This window comes from Phalacrocorax carbo, chromosome 6 (genome assembly GCF_963921805.1).
Source record: "Phalacrocorax carbo chromosome 6, bPhaCar2.1, whole genome shotgun sequence".
Lineage (NCBI taxonomy): Eukaryota > Metazoa > Chordata > Aves > Suliformes > Phalacrocoracidae > Phalacrocorax > Phalacrocorax carbo.
The window spans coordinates 22,648,776-22,669,123 of NC_087518.1; the positions used below are offsets into that span (position 1 = coordinate 22,648,776).

Here is a 20,348-nt window from a genome sequence, read left to right on the forward strand (position 1 = left end):
GGGTCAGCTCGGTTAGCAAATCCCCTCGTGTTGACTAACCACGTGGCTTTTGCTAAATGTGTATCCCAGTGCTTGAATGTCCCACCCCCCATTGCTCTCAGTGTAGTTTTTAACAGTCCATTGTACCGTTCAATTTTCCCAGAGGCTGGTGCGTGATAGGGGATGTGATACACCCACTCAATGCCACGGTCTTTGGCCCAGGTGTCTATGAGGCTATTTTGGAAATGAGTCCCACTGTCTGACTCAATTCTCTCTGGGGTGCCATGTCACCACAGGACTTGTTTTTCAAGACCCAGGATAGTGTTCCGGGCAGTGGCGTGGGGCACGGGGTATGTTTCCAGCCAGCCAGTCGTTGTTTCTACCATTGTAAGCACATGGCGCTTGCCTTGGCGGGTCTGTGGGAGTGTGATATAGTCAATTTGCCAGGCCTCCCCATATTTATATTTCAGCCATCGTCCCCCATACCACAGAGACTTTACCCGCTTCGCTTGCTTGATTGCAGCGCATGTGTCACATTTGTGGATAACCTGTGCAATAATATCCATAGTCAAGTCTACCCCTCGATCACGAGCCTACCTGTATGTTGCATCTCTCCCTTGATGGCCTGAGATGTCATGGCCCCATCGAGCTAGAAATAGTTCACCCTTATGTTGCCAGTCCAGATCCAGCTCAGCCACTTCAATCTTGGCAGCCTGATCTACCTGCTGGTTGTTCCGATGTTCTTCAGTGGCCCGACTCTTGGGGACGTGAGCATCCATGTGACGTACCTTTACAACCAGGTTCTCTACCCGGGCAGCAATATCTTGCCACAATGTGGCAGCCCAGATGGGTTTGCCTCTGCGCTGCCAGTTGTTTTGCTTCCACTGCTGTAGCCAGCCCCACAAGGCATTTGCCACCATCCAGGAGTCAGTATAGAGATAGAGCACTGGCCACTTTTCCCGTTCAGCGATGTCTAAGGCCAGCTGGATGGCCTTTACCTCTGCAAACTGGCTCGATTCACCTTCTCCTTCAGCAGTTTCTGCTACTTGTCGTGTAGGACTCCATACAGCGGCCTTCCATCTCCGGTGCTTTCCCACAAGGCGACAGGACCCATCAGTGAACAGGGCATATTGTTTCTCATCTTCTGGCAGTTTGTTATACAGTGGGGCTTCTTCAGCACGTGTCACCTCCTCCTCTGGTGATAATCCAAAATCTTTGCCTTCTGGCCAGTCCATAATCACTTCCAAGATTCCTGGGCGAGTGGGGTTTCCTACTCGAGCTCACTGGGTGATCAGTGCAACCCATTTACTCCACGTAGCGTCAGTTGCATGGTGTGTAGAGGGGATGTTTCCTTTGAACATCCAGCCCAGCACTGGCAGTCGGGGTGCCAGGAGCAACTGTGCTTCAGTACCAACCTCTTCTGAAGCAGCTCGGACCCCTTCATATGCTGCCAATATCTCTTTTTCAGTTGGAGTATAGCGGGCTTCGGACCCTCTGTATCCCCGACTCCAAAACCCTAGGGGTCGACCTCGGGTCTCCCCATGTGCTTTCTGCCAGAGGCTCCAGGTAGGGCCATTCTCCCCGGCTGCAGTGTAGAGCACATTCTTTACATTTTGTCCTGCCCGGACTGGCCCAAGAGCTACTGCATGAACTATCTCCTGTTTAATCCATTTAAAGGCTTGTCGTTGATCAGGGCCCCATTTGAAATCATTCTTTTTCCGGGTCACTTGATAGAGAGGGCTTACGATCAGACTGTAATTTGGAATATGCATTCTCCAAAAACCCACAACGCCCAAGAAAGCTTGTGTTTCCTTTTTGCTAGTTGGTGGAGACATGGCTGCTATTTTGTTGATCACATCCATTGGAATATGACGACAACCATCTTGCCATTTTATTCCTAAGAACTGGATTTCTCGTGCAGGTCCCCTCCCCTTACTTTGTTTTATGGCAAAACCAGCTTTCAGAAGGATTTGGACTATTTTCTCTCCTTTCTCAAAAACTTCTTCCGCTGTGTTGCCCCACACAATGATGTCATCAATGTATTGAAGGTGTTCTGGAGCTTCTCCCTGTTCCAGTACAGTCTGAATCAGTCCATGGCAAATGGTAGGACTGTGTTTCCACCCCTGGGGCAGTGGATTCCAGGTGTACTGGGCGCCCCTCCAAGTAAAAGCAAACTGTGGCCTGCACTCTGCTGCCAGAGGGATCGAGAAGAATGCATTAGCAATATCAGTTGTGGCATACCACTTGGCTACCTTGGACTCCAGTTCGTATTGAAGTTCTAGCATGTCTGGCACAGCAGCACTCAATGGTGGAGTGACTTCATTCAGGCCACGATAGTCTACTGTTAGCCTCCACTCTCCATTAGACTTCCAGATTGGCCATACGGGACTGTTAAAGAGTGAGTGCGTCTTACTGATGACTCCTTGGCTCTCCAGTCGACGAATGAGCCCATGGATGGGGATCAGAGAGTGTTGGTTGATGCGATATTGCCGCCGGTGCACTGTTGTGGTGGCGATTGGCACCTGTTGTTCTTCGACCTTCAGCAACCCCACCATAGAAGGGTCCTTTGAGAGACCAGGCAAGGGAGACAGCTGTTTAACTCTGTCTCCAAGGCAGCTACACCAAAAGCCTACTTGTAACCTTTTGGGTCCTTGAAATAGCCTCTCCTGAGACAGTCTATGCCAAGGATGCACGGAGCCTCTGGGCCAGTCACAATGGGGTGCTTCTGCCACTCATTGCCAGTTAGGCTCACTTCGGCCTCCAACACAGTTAGCTCTTGGGATCCCCCTGTCACTCCAGCAATGCTGATGGGTTCTGCCCCTATATACTTTGATGGCATTAAGGTGCACTGTGCGCCGGTGTCCACTAAAGCTTTATACTCCTGTGGGTCAGACGTGCCAGGCCATCGGATCCACACAGACCAGTAAGCCTGGTTATCCCTTTCCTCCACCCGGCTGGAGGCAGGGCCCCTCTAGTCCTGATCATGGCAGTCACAACTCACTTCCTGTAAATGTGAATCAGGAGTCCCTCTATTACACTTAGAAATAAAACCTGTGCTTCTACTCCTCTGTCTGGGGACTTGCTCGCTGGAAATTGGAGCAGCAGCTTTCCTGGAAGAGCTTCCCTGAGTGACTGTTCTTCCTTGCAGTTCATGTACTCGTGCCTGTAGGGTCGAAGTAGGCTTTCCATCCCACCTCATCATGTCCTCTCTGTGGTCATGCAGTTAGAACCATAGGGTGGCCCATGGTGTGTATCCCCTTCTTTGAGCCAAAGGACGCTTATTCCTAACAGCTGAGACACTACTCTGTCGAGGTGGGGAGTAGGACATACCTTCTTTGAGTTGCTGGACCTCTTGGGATAGTTTCTCCACAGCAGAGACGAGCGAGGAAGAGATATTTGTGTCGTAATCCCGGAGTCTATCAATCACCTCTGCCACCGTTGGTGTCTCGTCATCTTTCCAGGACATCACTGCCAATGAGTTTGCATGCGAAGATGGTGCGCTCCGTACAAACTTCTGCCACATGGGTCGTGTGCATTTGGCTTCATCTGGATCTTTGGATGACTGTTGATCGTCCAGGTCACCATAAATCACCTCAAACACCGCTAATTCCCTTAGATACTGGATGCCTTTCTCCATAGTTGTCCATTTTCCTGGGCGATATGTAACATCTTCTTTGAAGGGATACCTTTCCTTCACTCCAGACAGGAGTCGCCTCCAGAGGCTGAGGGCTTGTGGTTTTTTTCCAATTGCTTTGTCAACGCCCCCTTCCCCAGAAAGGGATCCCAATTGTTAGGCTTCTTTTCCCTCTAGTTCCAGGCTACTGGCCCCATTCTCCCAGCATCGGAGCAGCCAGGTGACAATGTGCTCACCTGAACGACGGCTATAATCTTTTCGCATATCTCCCAACTCGCTTAAGGACAGGGATCGGGTGGTCTCTATTTCATTTATTACTTCTCCCTCCTCTCCCCGCGATGGCCCTGGTTCTTCATCATCCCGTTCTAAACGAGTTGATGTCCGCTTCCAATATTTCGTCTTGTGTGTGGGGGCAACTGATACTGGTACAGGTTTATTTTCTGAGCTAGCTCCACTACTTGTTGTGGGGGTTTGAGTGGCTGCAGTGCCTGTTGTCAGGGCTGGATTGTCTACAGTGCCAGTCACTTTGCATTTCAATCCAGAGACATTCTCTTCCCCTTGGGGGCACTGAATACTGTTGAGCAGGGCTTGGTATGCATGGGCCAGACCCCAGCATGTTGCAGTTATCTTTGTCTCTCTGGAGTTCCCAGCGTAACCATATACTTTCTCCAAATATTCTATTAGTTTTTTAGGATTCTGCCCTTGTTCGGGGGTGAAACTCCAAAACACTGGGGGTGCCCACTGCCCTAGGTATTTGCCCATGCTATCCCACATGCCCTGCCACTCATAACTATCAAGCCTCAGGGCAGATTTCTGGGTGATATTCTTAAGTTGCTTAGTCAAAACCAAAACAACATGCCCAAAAACTAACAATAAGTGCACCTTAACCACCCAAGGATGCTCAAGATACAAAAAGGTTGTTGTAACAAAGGCACAGACATCCTAGAACAAAGTTGCAAAGGTACTATTCTGTATTTCCTCCATATAAAACCTCTCAGAGGAGGTATAATTGCTAATTGCCTCAACACGGTACAGTAATGGTTTCAGCAAAAACCCCAAATACCAGATAAAGCTGAAAACGAGTGTTTGTATAACAAATCTTGTAGGCAAAACATTACTAATCACAGCAGAAAACAGCAGACTCAACAAACCAACACCGATCTTTAACACCAACTGCAAAAAGGACGACAAGGTGCTGTGACCAGCAGCTGTTGTTATCTCCAACCCTTGAGCCCCACGTTGGGCACCAAAAAGACTGTTGTGGTTTAGCCTGCAGCTCAGCCCCACACAGTCGCTCGCTCACTCCCCTACCGGTAGATGGGGGAGAGAATCAGAAGGGTAACGCTCGTGGGTTGGGATAAGAACAGTTTAATAATTAAAATTAAAAGAAACAACAACAGAAATGCAATGTAAAGGAGAACAACGAGAGGCGCAAAGCCCCGGGGGATGGGGGGAAGGGAGAGGGGAACGAACTGCGGGAACGAACCGCCGAAACAAACCGCACGCGCCGTGGTCGATCGCCGACCCAACACCACAACCCCTCCGCGCTGCCACTGTCCCCCCCTCAATATATTGGTCATGGTGTCACATGGTATGGAATGAACCTGCCATTGGCCAGTCGGGGTCAGCCGCCCCCACCACAGCCCTGCCCCTCCCAGCCCCCCCCCCCGCCACGCGGCAGAGCGCGGGAAGCTGGAAAGGTAGCCGACCCCCACAGTGAGGAGAATTAACCCCTTCTCAGCCAAAACCAGCACATAATGAAATATACTTTAGTATCATCTGAACCATCTTGTAACTCACTGATGGTGAAGTAAAATTTTTTTTGCTGTCTCATAGGTCCTAAGGAACTTTCAGTAATGGCTGCTTTTAATACTGTGGTTTTCTACCCTGCTTTTAAATGTGAGTTTAGACACATTGGTCATCTATTATGGGAGCAGGAGGTCTTGAAGGCAGTAAGAGAGTTATTGTTGAGATTTTCTACTATGTTTTACACCCAAAATTTGCAGTCTTATTTAAGTTGATTTTCTGGATAAAAGGCAGATAGTATCTAATTTTCAATGCTGAAAAAAGGAGACTATAAAAAAAAAGCTTACAAATATTTGCAGTTCTCATAGTTTCATCCTTCATTTCCGGGAAGAATTCCTATGGCCTGTAATTTCAGAATAGACACACTCTCAGCTTGCTCTGTGATGAACAAAGTTTGTTTATACTCATTTGACATGTGATAGAAGTCACTCAATTGTTTATAGTTTTTGCTTTGGAATTGAGACTGTCTTAGAATTGGTAGCTATAGTTACAAGAGCTGAGCTGGTGAACAGTCTCTTAACCATTTAGTTAATAAGAATCAGTTATGTATACTTACTATGCAATTCTGTATTTAAAATGCCACTGATTATGTTACTAGTTGTAATATTAAGAGTTACTGTTATAATTAATTTAGCCTTCAACGGAATTTCAATCAAAGTTTACAATTTATTGAATAGAGACAAGCAAGCAGCGCTGGATGCAGGGGGGATCCTTCCGCCTAACGTGCATACCGTCATACAAAATTACAGGGTTTATATTCAGTTACTTAATTAATAACAATTAGTAAAAACACGCCTAAGTTTACACTCATTGGTCAGTGATAAGCATCCCACTTGCCGTTGGTCAGCCGTAGTTAAATTAGTCACGCTTGCCATGTAGATTAGCCCGCATGCTCTTTACGGGTGTGTGGGGGCAAGTCTTTTTGGTCACTCTCCTTTGTAGCAGGGTGTTTCCACTGTTAGTCCTTGAAGTTCTACTGAATTGTATCTTTTTAGGAGGCTTCTTGTCAATGCAGCATTCATTGCTAACGCCCTCTTGACTGGCCTAAGCATTATTTATTATCTTGTTAAAATTCTCAGGCGCCAGTTTCTCAGTTATCTGATCAATTTTGGGTCTTCTTTTGTCTTTATTATCAACCTAAATCGCCAATCAACATTCCAAACATTAAGACAGTTAACAAGTCAATTGAACGGCCCTCGGTTACACAAGCACAAACAGAACGGTCAAATGCTAGAAGGTCACACTTCACCGTGTGACTCTAGCATTGTTCCATATTGACACGAATCAGATGAACACATTTTACAGTTACTAACAGTGGAATATAGATCTGTTATGTTGTTGATGAGCAGTGTTGTGAACAAGCTTTACAGAGGATCACTTCCAAACATGTAGTTTGATTCCGGGTTTGCTCTCTGTTTTTGTTCTGCATTTATCTGTGTTGATCCTATTATTGTTGTTATTTATGAAATCAGTATTAGTACTAAGTAGTAATTCAATTAATATTTGCATATCACAGAATGATCCCAGATACGAAAAAAAAAAAGCTAAACTTTTCACTTTCACAACTTTTGATAAGTGAATCAGAATAGACTTTGTGAAAGTTCCTAGAATTTTATTTAACCTTGCTGAAGTATAGTGTTATTGTTACTTGGGGATATTAATTTAGTTATAGAACTTTAAACAGCAGAACAAGTAGAGAAAAGAAAGCACCTATGCGGTATCACACAGAGCACCAAAATTATGCTAACTAGGATTTGTGTCACTTGATTTCTTGCTTTTTAAACTTGATAAAATGAAAACATTAATATTAAGAAAGAATGAGTAATTTAATTAGAATAAGTAAAAGCTGTTTGTGGAATCCCAAATCATACAGTTTTGCATGTAGAGATAAAGACCAGAAGTTAGTGTTATGAGTTTTCCTGTTAGAAGTAACCAAGAAAGCAAAGGACCAGGCTGTACTAGGGAATCTTGAGATTGCGATGAGTCTTGGGAGGTGCAGGAGTTAAATATAACCCGGAGAGGAACTTTCATTAATAAGAGGGAACCAATAACAATGCTTTAGTGAGTCTGTATCAGTACATGTTAGGACATTTGGTGTATATATAGGAGAAAAACAATTTTCCTGCTCAGTAATATCATATACAGTGTGCAACCCATACTGTATGTAAGAAATTTTTCCTCTACCATAAGCTTCAAATGTTCTGCATCTACCACTGTTTCCTTAGCACATTATCCCTATCAGTGTTACGCATTCTCTGTTTTTCCTCTGGCTGTGGGTGGGTCACATCTGATCAGCCTTCAGTGGGACTCAAACCTAGTTTCATTGCTTTGTGGCATAAATGAGGAGAAAGCCATTGTGCAGATCCTGTGTACCCTTATGATAGAATGTTTCTAATAAAGTTTTTTTGTCATACTCATTTCTGCAGTAGAATTCGTGGAGAAGAGGTATTACGTTTGACCATCAGTACATGTACAGAGAAACATGCTTGCATTAACAAGAATTAACAGGGCTTAACTGTAAAAACTTGGGTTCAGTTAATCTCAAGCTGACAGCATGTGAGAGTGGTGAGGTTTAAGCAGCAAGCCAAGCACATGGACTAACAATAAGTCTTTAGCCTGTATCAAGTCTTGGTGCTTTGGGACAGTTTGGACAGTGAAGCTACTGCAGCCGGAGATTTTTATAAACCAGCTGATTTTGCTAGACTTCTCAAAATAGAGCTGCATCTGTTACTGCAGACTGCACTGTTGCTTGTTACCAAAACTCATGTTTATCAGTATAAATGTCTTTGAATAGAAATATTAGTTGTCCTGGATTTTGAGCCTGTTAGTTTCTTTCATACTGAAGGAACAGCCAAAGCTGTCTCTTGCTGTTTGGAAACCCACACAGTCCTTTCAAGCCCATGGGAATCAAAGCAGTAATGCTGGTTCTGAAGACATTAATGAAAATTTGGTTTTACATTTCTGTGCAATTCAATTGCAGTCTAATATACTTCCTTTGATTTCAATGTGAGTAATATTTTGCACACAAAATGCAGTTTCTCCTGGTTGACTTTGAAATGATTGTCTGCTCAATGTGCATTCTTTTTTATTTTTTTTAATTTTACATCCTTTCGAGTTGGAAGAGTAACCATCTCATCATTGCAGGTGAAACGAAGAGGAGTGCTTTGGCAAGGAGCTTTTGAGTTGCTTCATTACACTTCTAAGATTATCATTAACTGTAGGTTAGAGTTTTATAATAAAAAAGAAGGGAGGACTCAGAAATAGCAGAATTTATTGATTCCCAGCCTTACATTAGAAATTGCTCTGTGCATTGCCTACTTGTATAGCTGCTGCAGAATATAACTTTGACTCTCTTATACAATCATTTCCTGAAGTATTCAGGCATGGAACTCCAGCGTATTCAGTATTTTTTAGTCCTTTGTACTATACTGCATGGGGGGCCTCTTTGTGTAGGTATTTCCAATAGAGCAATTTAATGATGGCAGCATCACATTTCTTAACTTTCTGTGTACCTACCCTTGGCATACTTCTGTTCAGGTTTAATACACTGAGCACAGATATTTTGTAAGTGTTCTGAGCCATGGTTTAACAAAAAAATGCAGAAAGTTAATAGAAATGTTAATAAAAATGAGGGAGAAGGATATGTTAGCACCACAAATGACAAAATGTCTGTTTGCTTTAAATAAACAAAACTAAAGCACCGGAGCCTGAAACACAGCTTTGGTCAGCTATCAATGAAAGCATTGGAGACTGCATTATCTTTTATGATTTTGCATGTGTCAACATACAGTCCCCTTTTTTTCAGTAAGTTCGTGATTCTAATACTTCATAAGATGGTAACAAAATATTATTTTGTTTTGGATAATTTGGAGGCATTTTACATCTTTTGTTAGGGTGAAGGTTCTGGTCTTAAAACCTAAGCCTTTTTGTGAGCAGTCAACCAGAATTTTTTGTCATGTAGAGGCTCCCTGAGATTTTGAATTCTGTGGAATGAACGAGATCTGTCTTTGGGTATATACACACATTTATTCCTCCTTTAAATAATATGCATTTGCCATTGCAAGGTACCCTTTTAGCTCTTTTTGCCAGAGTTTGGCTGCAAAGGTGTACCTCAGCCACTTTTACTAGTAACTGGTGTCTTTTTTTCAAGGGACAGTTATTCAAATAAAATTGAAGCTATTGAAGCTGCTAGACTTGTATGTAGTCCTACAGCTTCTTCTCGTAAAGAATTTAAAACAAAGTGGGGAATGTGTGATACTTCATCTGTCTACTGTAATTGAGTCAATATTCAGTATCAGAAATATAAACTACATCCCGTTAATGTTGTGGGTGAGGTGGCTGCAAAGATAATTCAGGACAAAAATTTTATCGAGGTTTAACAGCATGATCATAATAATATGTAAGATCTCTCTGCTTGCTTTTGTAGAGATGTTTGTTACCTCTGGGATTAGGAACAGTTCAGCTATCTTCTTTTGCAGTGATTTACGAGACCTAATAAGACCACCTGAGAGACTGGACTTGTTCAGGCACAGAGCCACCTGAACATGGTTGGTTTGCTCTTATGACCCAAATTAGTGCCTTTGCATTGAGCTGCTCTGTTCTGCACAAATACAGCAGCTGAGACTGCCATTCCCTCAGAAACTTTAGTACTATGCTTTAGTGCACAGCACTGATATACAGGGAGATGTAAAGAATACAGTTGCCATTCTGCCAAACAGTAATTGAATTTTTACTCTACAGTTTTATTTTGAACTTTATAACAGTCCTATTCAGTCACAAGGTTGTATTTTTAATTTGTTGTTTTCTGTCTGTCTCCGTGTAGAGTTCAGAAGGCTATAACATGAGCATCCCCATGCCTGGCCACCCAGTGAAATTTTCTGAAGTAACAATGGCACAGGCTCGGAAGGATGTGGCTAAACTTGAAGAGCTTATTGATGCTCATGATGTTGTTTTCCTACTAATGGACACTAGGGAGAGTCGATGGCTTCCTGCTGTCATTGCAGCCAGCAAGAGGAAGGTATTGTACCATACCTTGCTAATATTCCTGTCACTGTATTTCAGCTCTTGCATATCAACCAGCTGTGCGTACCTAAAAGACCTTTATGAAAAATTGAAATACTTGACCAATCTTTTGTGATTATGCAGAAATTTTTTTTCTTGTTTTCTGCAGCCTCAAAGCTTCTGTGTAAGACAAAAAGAGAATGTTGAAAAAAAGAAATATAAGCTTGTATCACGGAATGATACAGGTTGAAAGAGACCGCTGGAGGTGATCCGGTCCACCTCCCTGTTGAAAATAGGGCCAACTTAGAGCATGCTGCTCAGGGACTTGTCTAGTCAGTATCTTTTGAGCATCTCCAAGGGCACATTTCATAGTAATACTAAAAGAAGTAATTTTATAATAAAAGAATCATAGTAAGGAGGAGTAAAGACATTACAGTAATGATTGACTGGTAAGGGATGTGAGTTGTAGAAACCTGTATGAAACCACATTCTCAAATATATGTCTAAAGTAAAAAATCACAAAGTTATTTCTGAACTTGAGAAGTATGCCAGCTATTTTTGGTCCAAAGATAACTTTGGGTTTTTCTCATTGCCTTATTGGAAAACATACTGTTGTGCTGAGCCAATGCATCCAAACTCTGCCTGTGACACTTACTCAGGTAGTGTTGAATGCTTCAGCTATTTCTGCAGCTTAAAAGTAATAACCTCATGTTACAGGCAAAGCAAAAAGAAGGGAGAGAGCTGCAGTACATGAAATTAAGATTCTGAATTTATATATTAAATAATAGTATCTAAGGCTTTATAGATTATGCTGTGTATACGAGATCAGTGAGACTATGCACAAATGCTTACGTAGTAAAAATGTTAAAACATCTGTTGTGGTCAGTATACAGATCTGGTTGGATGAACCAGATTGAGAAATAAAATATAAGCTTAACAAAATTTTTCCAGGAGAGTCACAAAAGCATATAGAGAGAAGATTTTGAGCCATTTTTTCCTATTCTGCAAATCTTACTGAGGATTAGATATGAGCCTTTACTCTTGTGTAAATTTTATTATTGAAGACAGTGTTGCACCCAAACTTTTCCTGTGAAAATATATTCTAAATTAAACAGGATTATGGAAGCCGCATCTTTCTGCAAATTAATGCAGAGTTGAAAATATGGTTTTGCTGAAGAATCCAACTAAATTATCCTGAACACTTACTTCCCTTGGTATCATGATGTAGGCTTTAGTAAAACAGTCTCAAGTAATCTTGATATTTCTTAATTCATTTAAGAATTGTGTGGTTTCATGTTTGCTTAGTTAAAATAGCACAAAATCAGACAATGCAAGTATTAAGCTTTTAACGTGTCAGCTTAGCCACAGTGCATATCCTGTATATTTTGTGGCATAAATATAATGATGTACATAGCAATTTATTAAGTTGTGAACTTAACACAAGAGAGTAAAACATACATATGACACAGCTGAGTCAATATTGCTGTTCAGTCTTTGATTTTGTTCTTTCCTTACTTTTGTGATTTTTCAGCTATGACAACTCTAGTTTCCTAATAGTTGTTGGTTAGTTGTGGTTTCTTTTGTTAGTGTTTATATTTATTTCCAAAAACCTGGGCAGTAGAAAGGAGAGAGAATGCAGATTTCTGGTACTTGCAAACTAGTTTTTTCTTATAAATTCCAAGTATTTTTCCCCTGTCTCCTGATGTTTATGTTCATCTGAACTTAATTAAATTTCCTCTGCACCTGCTTTGCAAGCAGGGTTTTCAAACAATTATCTTTTTTTTTTTTAGCCATGGTCTTAAAATATTTTGTTTTCTTTCATTTTTTCTTATTTTAAAAAGATTTCTGATCCTGAGCAATAGGCTTGTATGTCTTTGTAGCTCAAATGAACTTCCCTTTGCCAGTGAACTACACTGCTGATGAAAATATCAGTGTGGACTTCACTTCAGGTGTAAATGAATGTATGTAATTTGATAACTTGACAGTAGGATTAAGTAGGAACTGATTTTTTTTCTGCATTTTGCAGCCTCCCTGCCTTCTTCAGTCAGGATAGCATTGTTTTAATGATCTCTGAAACTTTTCCCCCACATTTGCATAGCTAGCAGTTCCCCACTATATTTGCCTTACAGTGTTCAAATTTGTACTTTGAGGACAAATATTATTTCTTTGTGACAATTCTCTGATACTCAGTGGCATAGTGTGTCTGACTGTGTCACAGTTACATGCTTTTCATAAAATCACTTTGATGTGAGGAGATAGAATTCTTTCTCACAGAATAAGCACAGAACTGCAATCTCAAGATGTCCAAACATAAATGGTCACCATCTGCTTTTCAGTGTTCTTCATGTTGATAAACATTTAATGAGAGTTCTGCTTCAAATGTGAATTTGTATGACAACTGCAAATCCGAAGCACTACTGCAGTTTGGACTCCAGGGTATGAAGAACATAGTGAATGATAATCTGTGTAAAGTTCTCTGTAAGGTGTAGAAAGAAGAGTTGTTTTCCCCACATAATCATTCCATTGCATTAATGATCTTCCATCTTCCTGTAGTCTTCCTCACAAAACAGTTGTCTTAGGCAAACACAGAACTTGAATATTAAATCCCTGTGCCAGATATTAAATCCCTGTTCCTGCTGAGCACTGGAACTTCTACAATTTTGCTAGGTTTTTTTGAAACACATCTCAAAAGATATACTTTTCCATACTTTTTGTATCAAAACCAGATTATTTTTTTCTGTTTTTTATTAAATCAATCAGATTCAGATAGTTGCTGGACAGTAAACTGAAGAGAGAGAAACAGTGTATTGCAGTGGGAAGTGTTTAACAATAATATTAATTTCTGATAATACCAGCCATGCCATGTTATTCATATTTTGAAAATGGAATACCATCTTCAGGTTTTACAGGTATATGTAGTGAGAAGATGTAGTCTTTTGTTTGCTGTAGGCCTGGCTATGCTACTGCAGATTCAACAGCATGGTTCTACTTTAGGACTGAGGAAAGAATAAACTACAACATGGTTGAAAGTTAATATGCAGAAATTATTTGAAATACCAAGAATGATGATGAACCTCACAAGCTTACTAGTAAAGATGGCTAATTCTCGACAGCTTCCCTCAAAGTCCGTCTTTTAAAAATTCCTGGCTATAAGAATGAAAAATTACAAACTGCTGTATTAGAATTTCTATCTTAAATATCTGCATATGAAGCAGTATAGTATCTTCCTTTATATTTTAATGGCTACAGTCATTATTGTATAATTGTTTTTGCTTTGTGCTATATCTAAATCATTGCTGTAAGTTTAGTAAAATCTGCTAGTTTAAGTTTTATGATATTTCGGTCATAACATATATAGCTTCAGATTACACTAAGCACTTGTCACAAACTGAAGAGAAAGGGGAAAATAATGTCAGTGTAATTGTGTACCACAGCTTCCCCATGTGACTAAACAGATGCATATGAAGACCATAATTAATCATGAATTGCTTTCCTCACTGAGCAGAAATCTTTTTTGAAAATAGACTTGCATTTCATTACTTTGTCACATAGGAGTGTTTAATGAGTTATATTTCAGACCACAGCGAACTGAAAAGACTACATATAGAACTGACATGAAAACTTCTTATTGAAAGCCACTGTTGTACTTAAATGGCACTTGGAATATTTTAGCACTTGGAGAATATAAATATACAGAATATGCCACAAACTTGAAAATAAATTCTGAGCTGGAACTGAAATAAGTTTTTCCAGTAATGGTACTGATCATTCTATGAATGTTGGCCCAAATTTGGATATATGGATGTTAATTCATATCAGTGTGTAGCAGCTTCAGTAACTTTACTGAGACATTGAATGTTAGTTAGTGTGAACCTATCTTCAGCTGTAAACTAGCACAATACATTATGGAGTTCCTGTTTCTTTTATTTTTTTGTCAGCAAGTGTGCATAGGTTTGTATAACAATTAGAGGGAGTTGTTATTTTGTATCAAATTTCCCTGAAAGACACAGAAAAGGGCATGGTTTTAGATTTCTGAAACAGACTTTTGTTTTGGTTTTGTTTTTTCTAAATGCTTGACAACTGGAACTTTGCACTTATCAGAAAATCTGTTGTTTATGGCTAGGGTGATAGATAATGCAGTTAATAGATTGTTCGCCCATCTACAGCATGTGGGTTTTTTTTTAAATCTAGAGTGAATAAAACCTTGAGGCCTTTTCCCCCCTGCCCTTTTGGCTCGCTTAAAATCTGTTGTTTTCTCTTTATTGTTCACAGCTGGTCATCAATGCTGCACTGGGATTTGACACATTTGTTGTTATGAGACACGGACTAAAGAAACCAAAACAGCAAGAATCTGGTGATTCATGTTTAAGCAACGCCTCTGGTGCTTCTGATCTTTTGGGATCATCACTCTTTTCAAATATCCCTGGCTATAAACTGGGTTGCTACTTCTGCAATGATGTTGTGGCACCAGGGGATGTGAGTAGAACCTTATGCAAATGGTGATAATATATCTCTTTTGTTGTGACTTGAATTTTTCTTTCCTTTAAATAGTGTTTCATAAAGGTTTTTTGTTTGGAAGATCAAAGAAATTAATTGCACAGAACTAAAGGTGTTTTGTGTAGTAGGGCAGCTAGTTACTTTTGGGTTACTTCAGAATTGTCTATCTTTGTAGTCCACCAGGGATCGGACATTGGATCAGCAGTGCACAGTCAGTCGACCTGGATTAGCCATGATAGCGGGAGCTCTTGCAGTGGAATTAATGGTTTCTGTTTTACAGCATCCAGAAGGGTGAGTCATTTCTGAGACAAGGACTGGTGTTCAAAAGGTGTTCTCTGATAAATAAGATTGATTTAATATAATCTTTTGGGAGGAGGAAGTACATGTTAAGTAGGGCAGTTTTGTAAGGTGTAATGTTGCCTGTAAATTAATGTAATGTATAGGTCATATGTACTATATTACTATAATTTAACAGTGTTTAAGAGAAAACTGATTCATCAGTTCTTAAGTTTTATCTTAGAAATTGGGGGTTTCCTCTCTTTCTGAGTTTAAAAGTAGAAAAGTACTGAGAATATTTCAAAAGAAGAAAGTATTCCTGTTAGTGGATCTTGGCATTCCTTTGCTCAGGAGAGGGTTTGAGTATAACGAGGAGCTATCATAACTACTTCTATCACATGAAGGCTTCAAGGTAAGCCAAATATTGCAAAATCTTAATTAAGTGGGTTTAATACAGAAATTACTCTGAAATTTTGTAACCTGAAATATAGGCTTGTTTTCTGTCTTTAAAATCTGTGAAAGAAGGAGGGAGTTAGAGGTGGACATAATTATGTTACAAGTCTCTGAGACTGATTCTGAAACAGGGTTTTTGTATTCCCATGCTGAATCTTAGATACTGTGAAACAGATTTTCCAGATAGGTTCCTTTCCAGATTCTAAACTGTAAACTGTAACAAAATGCCTTGAAGCTTACTGGAAATCTTGACTGTTCAGTATTGTTCTAATTTTTCTTCTTTGATTTTTGGCAGTGGTTATGCTGTGGCCAGCAGTAGTGATGATCGAATGAATGAGCCGCCTACTTCTCTTGGACTTGTTCCTCATCAGGTAAATAATTTGTGAGTAAATGCTTTTGTTTAAAAGCTGGGAACTGATATATGGCAAACAGCACACACAGACTTCGCCTCCTTAACAAAAATATACTCTATGCTGATTCCTGAGCTCTTTTAACTCTTTTAAGATTATGTAGTCGTATTTTTTAGAATATTTCTCAGTAAACTTTAGAAAGGTTTACTGTTTATATGAGAAAAATAATTATCTCACAGTTCATATATTTCCTGATGATAAGAATGTTAACTGTCCAGTCAGTCCTGTCTGATTTCTTTTATACCCCATATGATTGTACTTGCGTTATTGTTCCATTTTGGACTGGGCTTTGAGATGTAATTCCTATCAAATATGGATTTTAACTGGAAAACTTTTCAATGAATTATGACTTCTGTCAACCCTATGTCTGTTTTTACGTTTACATTCAGAGACTATCATGAATGTTTTCTCCCTTAGACATTCTAACTCAAATACAACTTTAGTAGGTATAAAATGAATACAGATTTTTTTTTCAAATATTGTGGCATCTAATCCTTTTACAAACTGCTAGTTTCTCTTAGCCGTCACCCCTCTAATCAACTCGGTGAGTGCAATATTTTCTCCAAGGGTTTAGAATTAACTGTTACTTTCTCGTGTGGTTTTTTTTGTGGTGTTCTTTGTTCATTTGGTTATCCCATTTGTGTGGAAAAATAATAATAAATTAATGCATCAGTCCTCATTATTAAGAAGGTATTCCTTTGTGGATAATAAATGTTGCACACATTTATGACATAGCCTGTCATAAATGAACTAAATTTATTTCCAGGAACTATCTTGGAGTTCCTAGGATAACAGAGTTACAAAGCAATGTAGCATCAGAAAGACTTGATTTTGTAGTTTTGTTCTCTTTTCCTGGGTGCGGGTATTTGTTTAAAAATGACTATTTTTTTTTAATTCTAACATTATGTATGGCTTGGTGTTTCTGCAAAAATACCTTAGTGTTAATACTGCTATTGGCTTCCAAGGTTTATGCCATTTCAACTGCATTAAATGTGGAGTGCATATGGGGAAGTATTCTTCATGATAGACTTCAATATTAATGTGTATTGCAAAGCCACTTAAATTCCATTCTTAGTGACATCTCTTCATTGCAGTAGACCTGTAAAAGCACAGAACAAAAAAGGTGATCAATACTCCAAAGAGTTCGTAGTCTAAATGGTCAAACCCTGCTCCAAAGTGTTTTCAGTGCCATCTCTGTTACCAGAAACAATGGTCTGGAATTTTAAAGTTATTTATCAGTACTATCATATTAACGATATAGTTAAGGAATGGTTGGACTAGATGATCCCTGAGGTCCCTTCCAATCTGTGATTCTGTGACAGTTAAGTTTTCAGATTATTTGTTATAGAGATGGGGAAAAAATGTGTTTAAATTGGTTATACCATTACACTTGTTTTGATCAAACTTTGCAATCAAACTGGAGTCAAACTCCAGGTGGTGCTGTGCCTCTATTTATGTTTAAATAGTGTTGCATTTAGATAGTTGTGCAATTATTTGTATATAGAAAACCAGTAATATATATTGAGTATAAATTTACTACAGGTGTAATTGGAGATCACTATGTTAGAACAGTATTATGCTAGTTATAGCTATTTTTTATCTTTTTATTGAATGTATGTGTCCAGTTCGTGTGGAATTTTTTGAATGCTTTTTGTAATTATGAAATAGTATTGTAATTTCTTTCATCTTCCAGATCCGTGGATTTTTATCAAGATTTGATAATGTTCTTCCAGTCAGCCTGGCATTTGATAAGTGCACAGCCTGTTCAACCAAAGTAAGTCTGTGTTTGTAGTTTATTTATATGAACATATTTATATGCTCTAGGCTGGTCTTGGTGTGCCGAGGCCTGCTTTGTATTTGACATTTTCTCTTTCTTCCTTAGGGCTTGGACTCTGTCTTCTCACTTCAGCTAAAGTTCTTTTGCCCTCATACCCTTCTTTTTCAACCATTTTCCAAATTTCTTTGGTATCACCTATTAGCATGCTATTTCCACATAAACATTCTAGTCATAGCTAAAGAAACCAAGCAGACATTAGGGCCAACACATTTCTGAAAAGTTTATTGCATAAATCTTGTAATATCTTTTACCTTTGTAGGAAGGAATAAAATTGGTATTTTTTTAAGAAGAAATTATTTCTGATGTCCAGTGAGTAAATATATCTTTCTAGCTTTCTTGAATTTAGTATCATTACAAATATGCGAAGTTGTCTGAATTTCTGTTTTATGATACAGACCAAACTTATAAAGAACACTTAAAAAAATTTACTTCCATAACATGTCTTTATTGAAAAGACCGTTTCATTCTGATGATAGTGTTGACAGCCCTGAGTCACCTAATGGATTTACAGATGTTGCTTGGGTCTGAGCTATGTCTTGCCAGAACGCTAGAGCAGCCCACTAATGTGTCTGTGTGAGGCCTCCTCTTCAGTCTTGGGTTGTTCTTCTGTACTGTGGCCTTGAAAAGTTTTTTTCTGGCAAGTTTTCTATGGCCATTTAGTGCAAGTGCAAGCAGTTTTGACTGGGATATCTCAATATGAAGATTCGGAGGTTTTGACTCATGATTTGGCGTGCTTAGGAGTGGCTTTAATTTAGTTTATTTTTATGTACCTTGAGACTTACTGCAAGAAATTCTTTCCGTTCTTTTCACTGCAGTTTTCCTTCTTTCAAACAGCTATCAAAAACTCTTGAGGCACTATCATTTTTTTGAGGACTTGCACAATTTCTTCTTCTACAGTATTCCTGTAGTAGTCACATTTGACAGATTTTGAAGGACTATTAATGTCCATTTTCTCCTCAAAAGTTGAAGCACTAAACTTAAAGCTGCTGTTATTTTTAGAAACACCTATTTATCTATTGAATAGCTGAAAGCTCAGCACTAGCTAAAAGTGATTATTTTCTTATATTTTCCAGAATTATGGTTTGCAGAAATTCTACATGTGTTGATTTGTTTAAAAAAAAAATACTTATATGTAATAAAAAAAAAGGAAAAACTTTATGATGGTGGAGTCGGAGAAGTTAAACTGTTAGAATAAACTTTTTGCCTTTTTGTTTTTTTTTCTTTATCTCTGATCCAGGACATATCGATATATATAAACAATAAAAACCATACATCAATGTAGAAAAAGTAAATGCAGGTATCAATTTTTTGTTAGCAAATCATTTCTTCTTGGAGGTCATTTTAAGAGAGCCCCGTTTTACATAAACAGACTTGATGATTTAATAAAAACTGACTTGGATTTTAGCAGCTGTGCTATTCCCAGAGAGATCACTTTTCATGTGGTTTGGGTATTAAATTACTTCTGTGCTGGAAAGCTTGCTTCATTGGTACACGTATTTCCTTACAGTAGAAACACAGCATTTGTTTACTTTGCTAACTTTCTGTTTATTAGCATAAGAGTATGTCACCCTGTATTATCTGAAAATATGATCCTAATTCTTTGAAATGACAAATCCAATTACAATTTAATTGTAGTCTATGTTGTTTTGTGTTTTTTTTTTAATGAGGCGATTTAGCATAATTTCATCCTGATCTATGTCAGATTTACTATAGATTCAAAGTTTTAGCACAGGAGAGAAGTGGCTTTTCTGATGTAATTGAGTTTGCTGGTACCTTATTAATTTGCTTCTTTCTTATGTCCACATTCTTTTTCTTGAGCTCTTTTGAAGTTCCTAATTCATTAGTTTTATGTTTTAAGAAAAATTCCAGTACATTCTTACGCCATCCAGTACAGCTGGATGACTTAGGAGAAGCTGCTAATGATCTGCATGTTTAGAGGTTAGATTCCATTTCATTTTGACTCACAGTCATGACTTCATCTATCTGTTTTTGAAGCTGAAGAGCCCAGACGCCCAAGCAGCCAGCTGTTCCTTACCCAGAATTGTCCTAAATAGGCTGCGTGCCAGAGAAGCTTCCCTCAGGCAATTGTTCAGGAATTTTGGGATGGTCGCAGCAGGAAACCAATCTATTTTTATTATGGGCCAAATTTTCCTTGTATGATTTCCCCCTCCATCTTATTCTGTTTCTGCACAAGCATGTGCTAGAATGGGAAGTATCCTCTTTCAGAGCTAGCAGCACTGCACTGCCAGCTGAGTAGTAGGTCTAAGGAGCAGTGTAAGCTCTTCTGTTGCACTTCCTCTTCCATGTCAAACTTGTTCTGTTGCTGAGAAGGGACAGTCCAAAGTTCTTTAGTATAGATATTTATTTGTAATAACTGCTTTACTTACAGAATGTTAAGCTTATTAACAAGAATGTTAGGCTTATTACTCACTGTGCTAAGATGTCTGTTTATCCT

The 20,348-nt window shown here is 39.3% G+C and overlaps 1 protein-coding gene across 11 annotated transcripts in view; it reads left to right on the top strand.

Annotated features, from left to right (window-relative positions):
- ATG7 (autophagy related 7) overlaps positions 1 to 20,348 on the top strand; it is a 114,202-nt gene that overhangs the window by 18,453 nt on the left and 75,401 nt on the right. For all 11 annotated transcript variants that reach the window (XR_010373359.1, XR_010373357.1, XR_010373358.1 and 8 more), the window contains exons 13-17: positions 10,242 to 10,436; positions 14,693 to 14,896; positions 15,093 to 15,208; positions 15,942 to 16,017; positions 17,750 to 17,830. Coding sequence is in view for 6 of the 11 variants with exons in the window: in XM_064454241.1 (XP_064310311.1) it covers positions 10,242 to 10,436; positions 14,693 to 14,896; positions 15,093 to 15,208; positions 15,942 to 16,017; positions 17,750 to 17,830 (672 nt within the window). In the remaining 5 variants the exon portion in view is untranslated. The remainder of the gene's footprint in view (positions 1 to 10,241; positions 10,437 to 14,692; positions 14,897 to 15,092; positions 15,209 to 15,941; positions 16,018 to 17,749; positions 17,831 to 20,348) is intronic.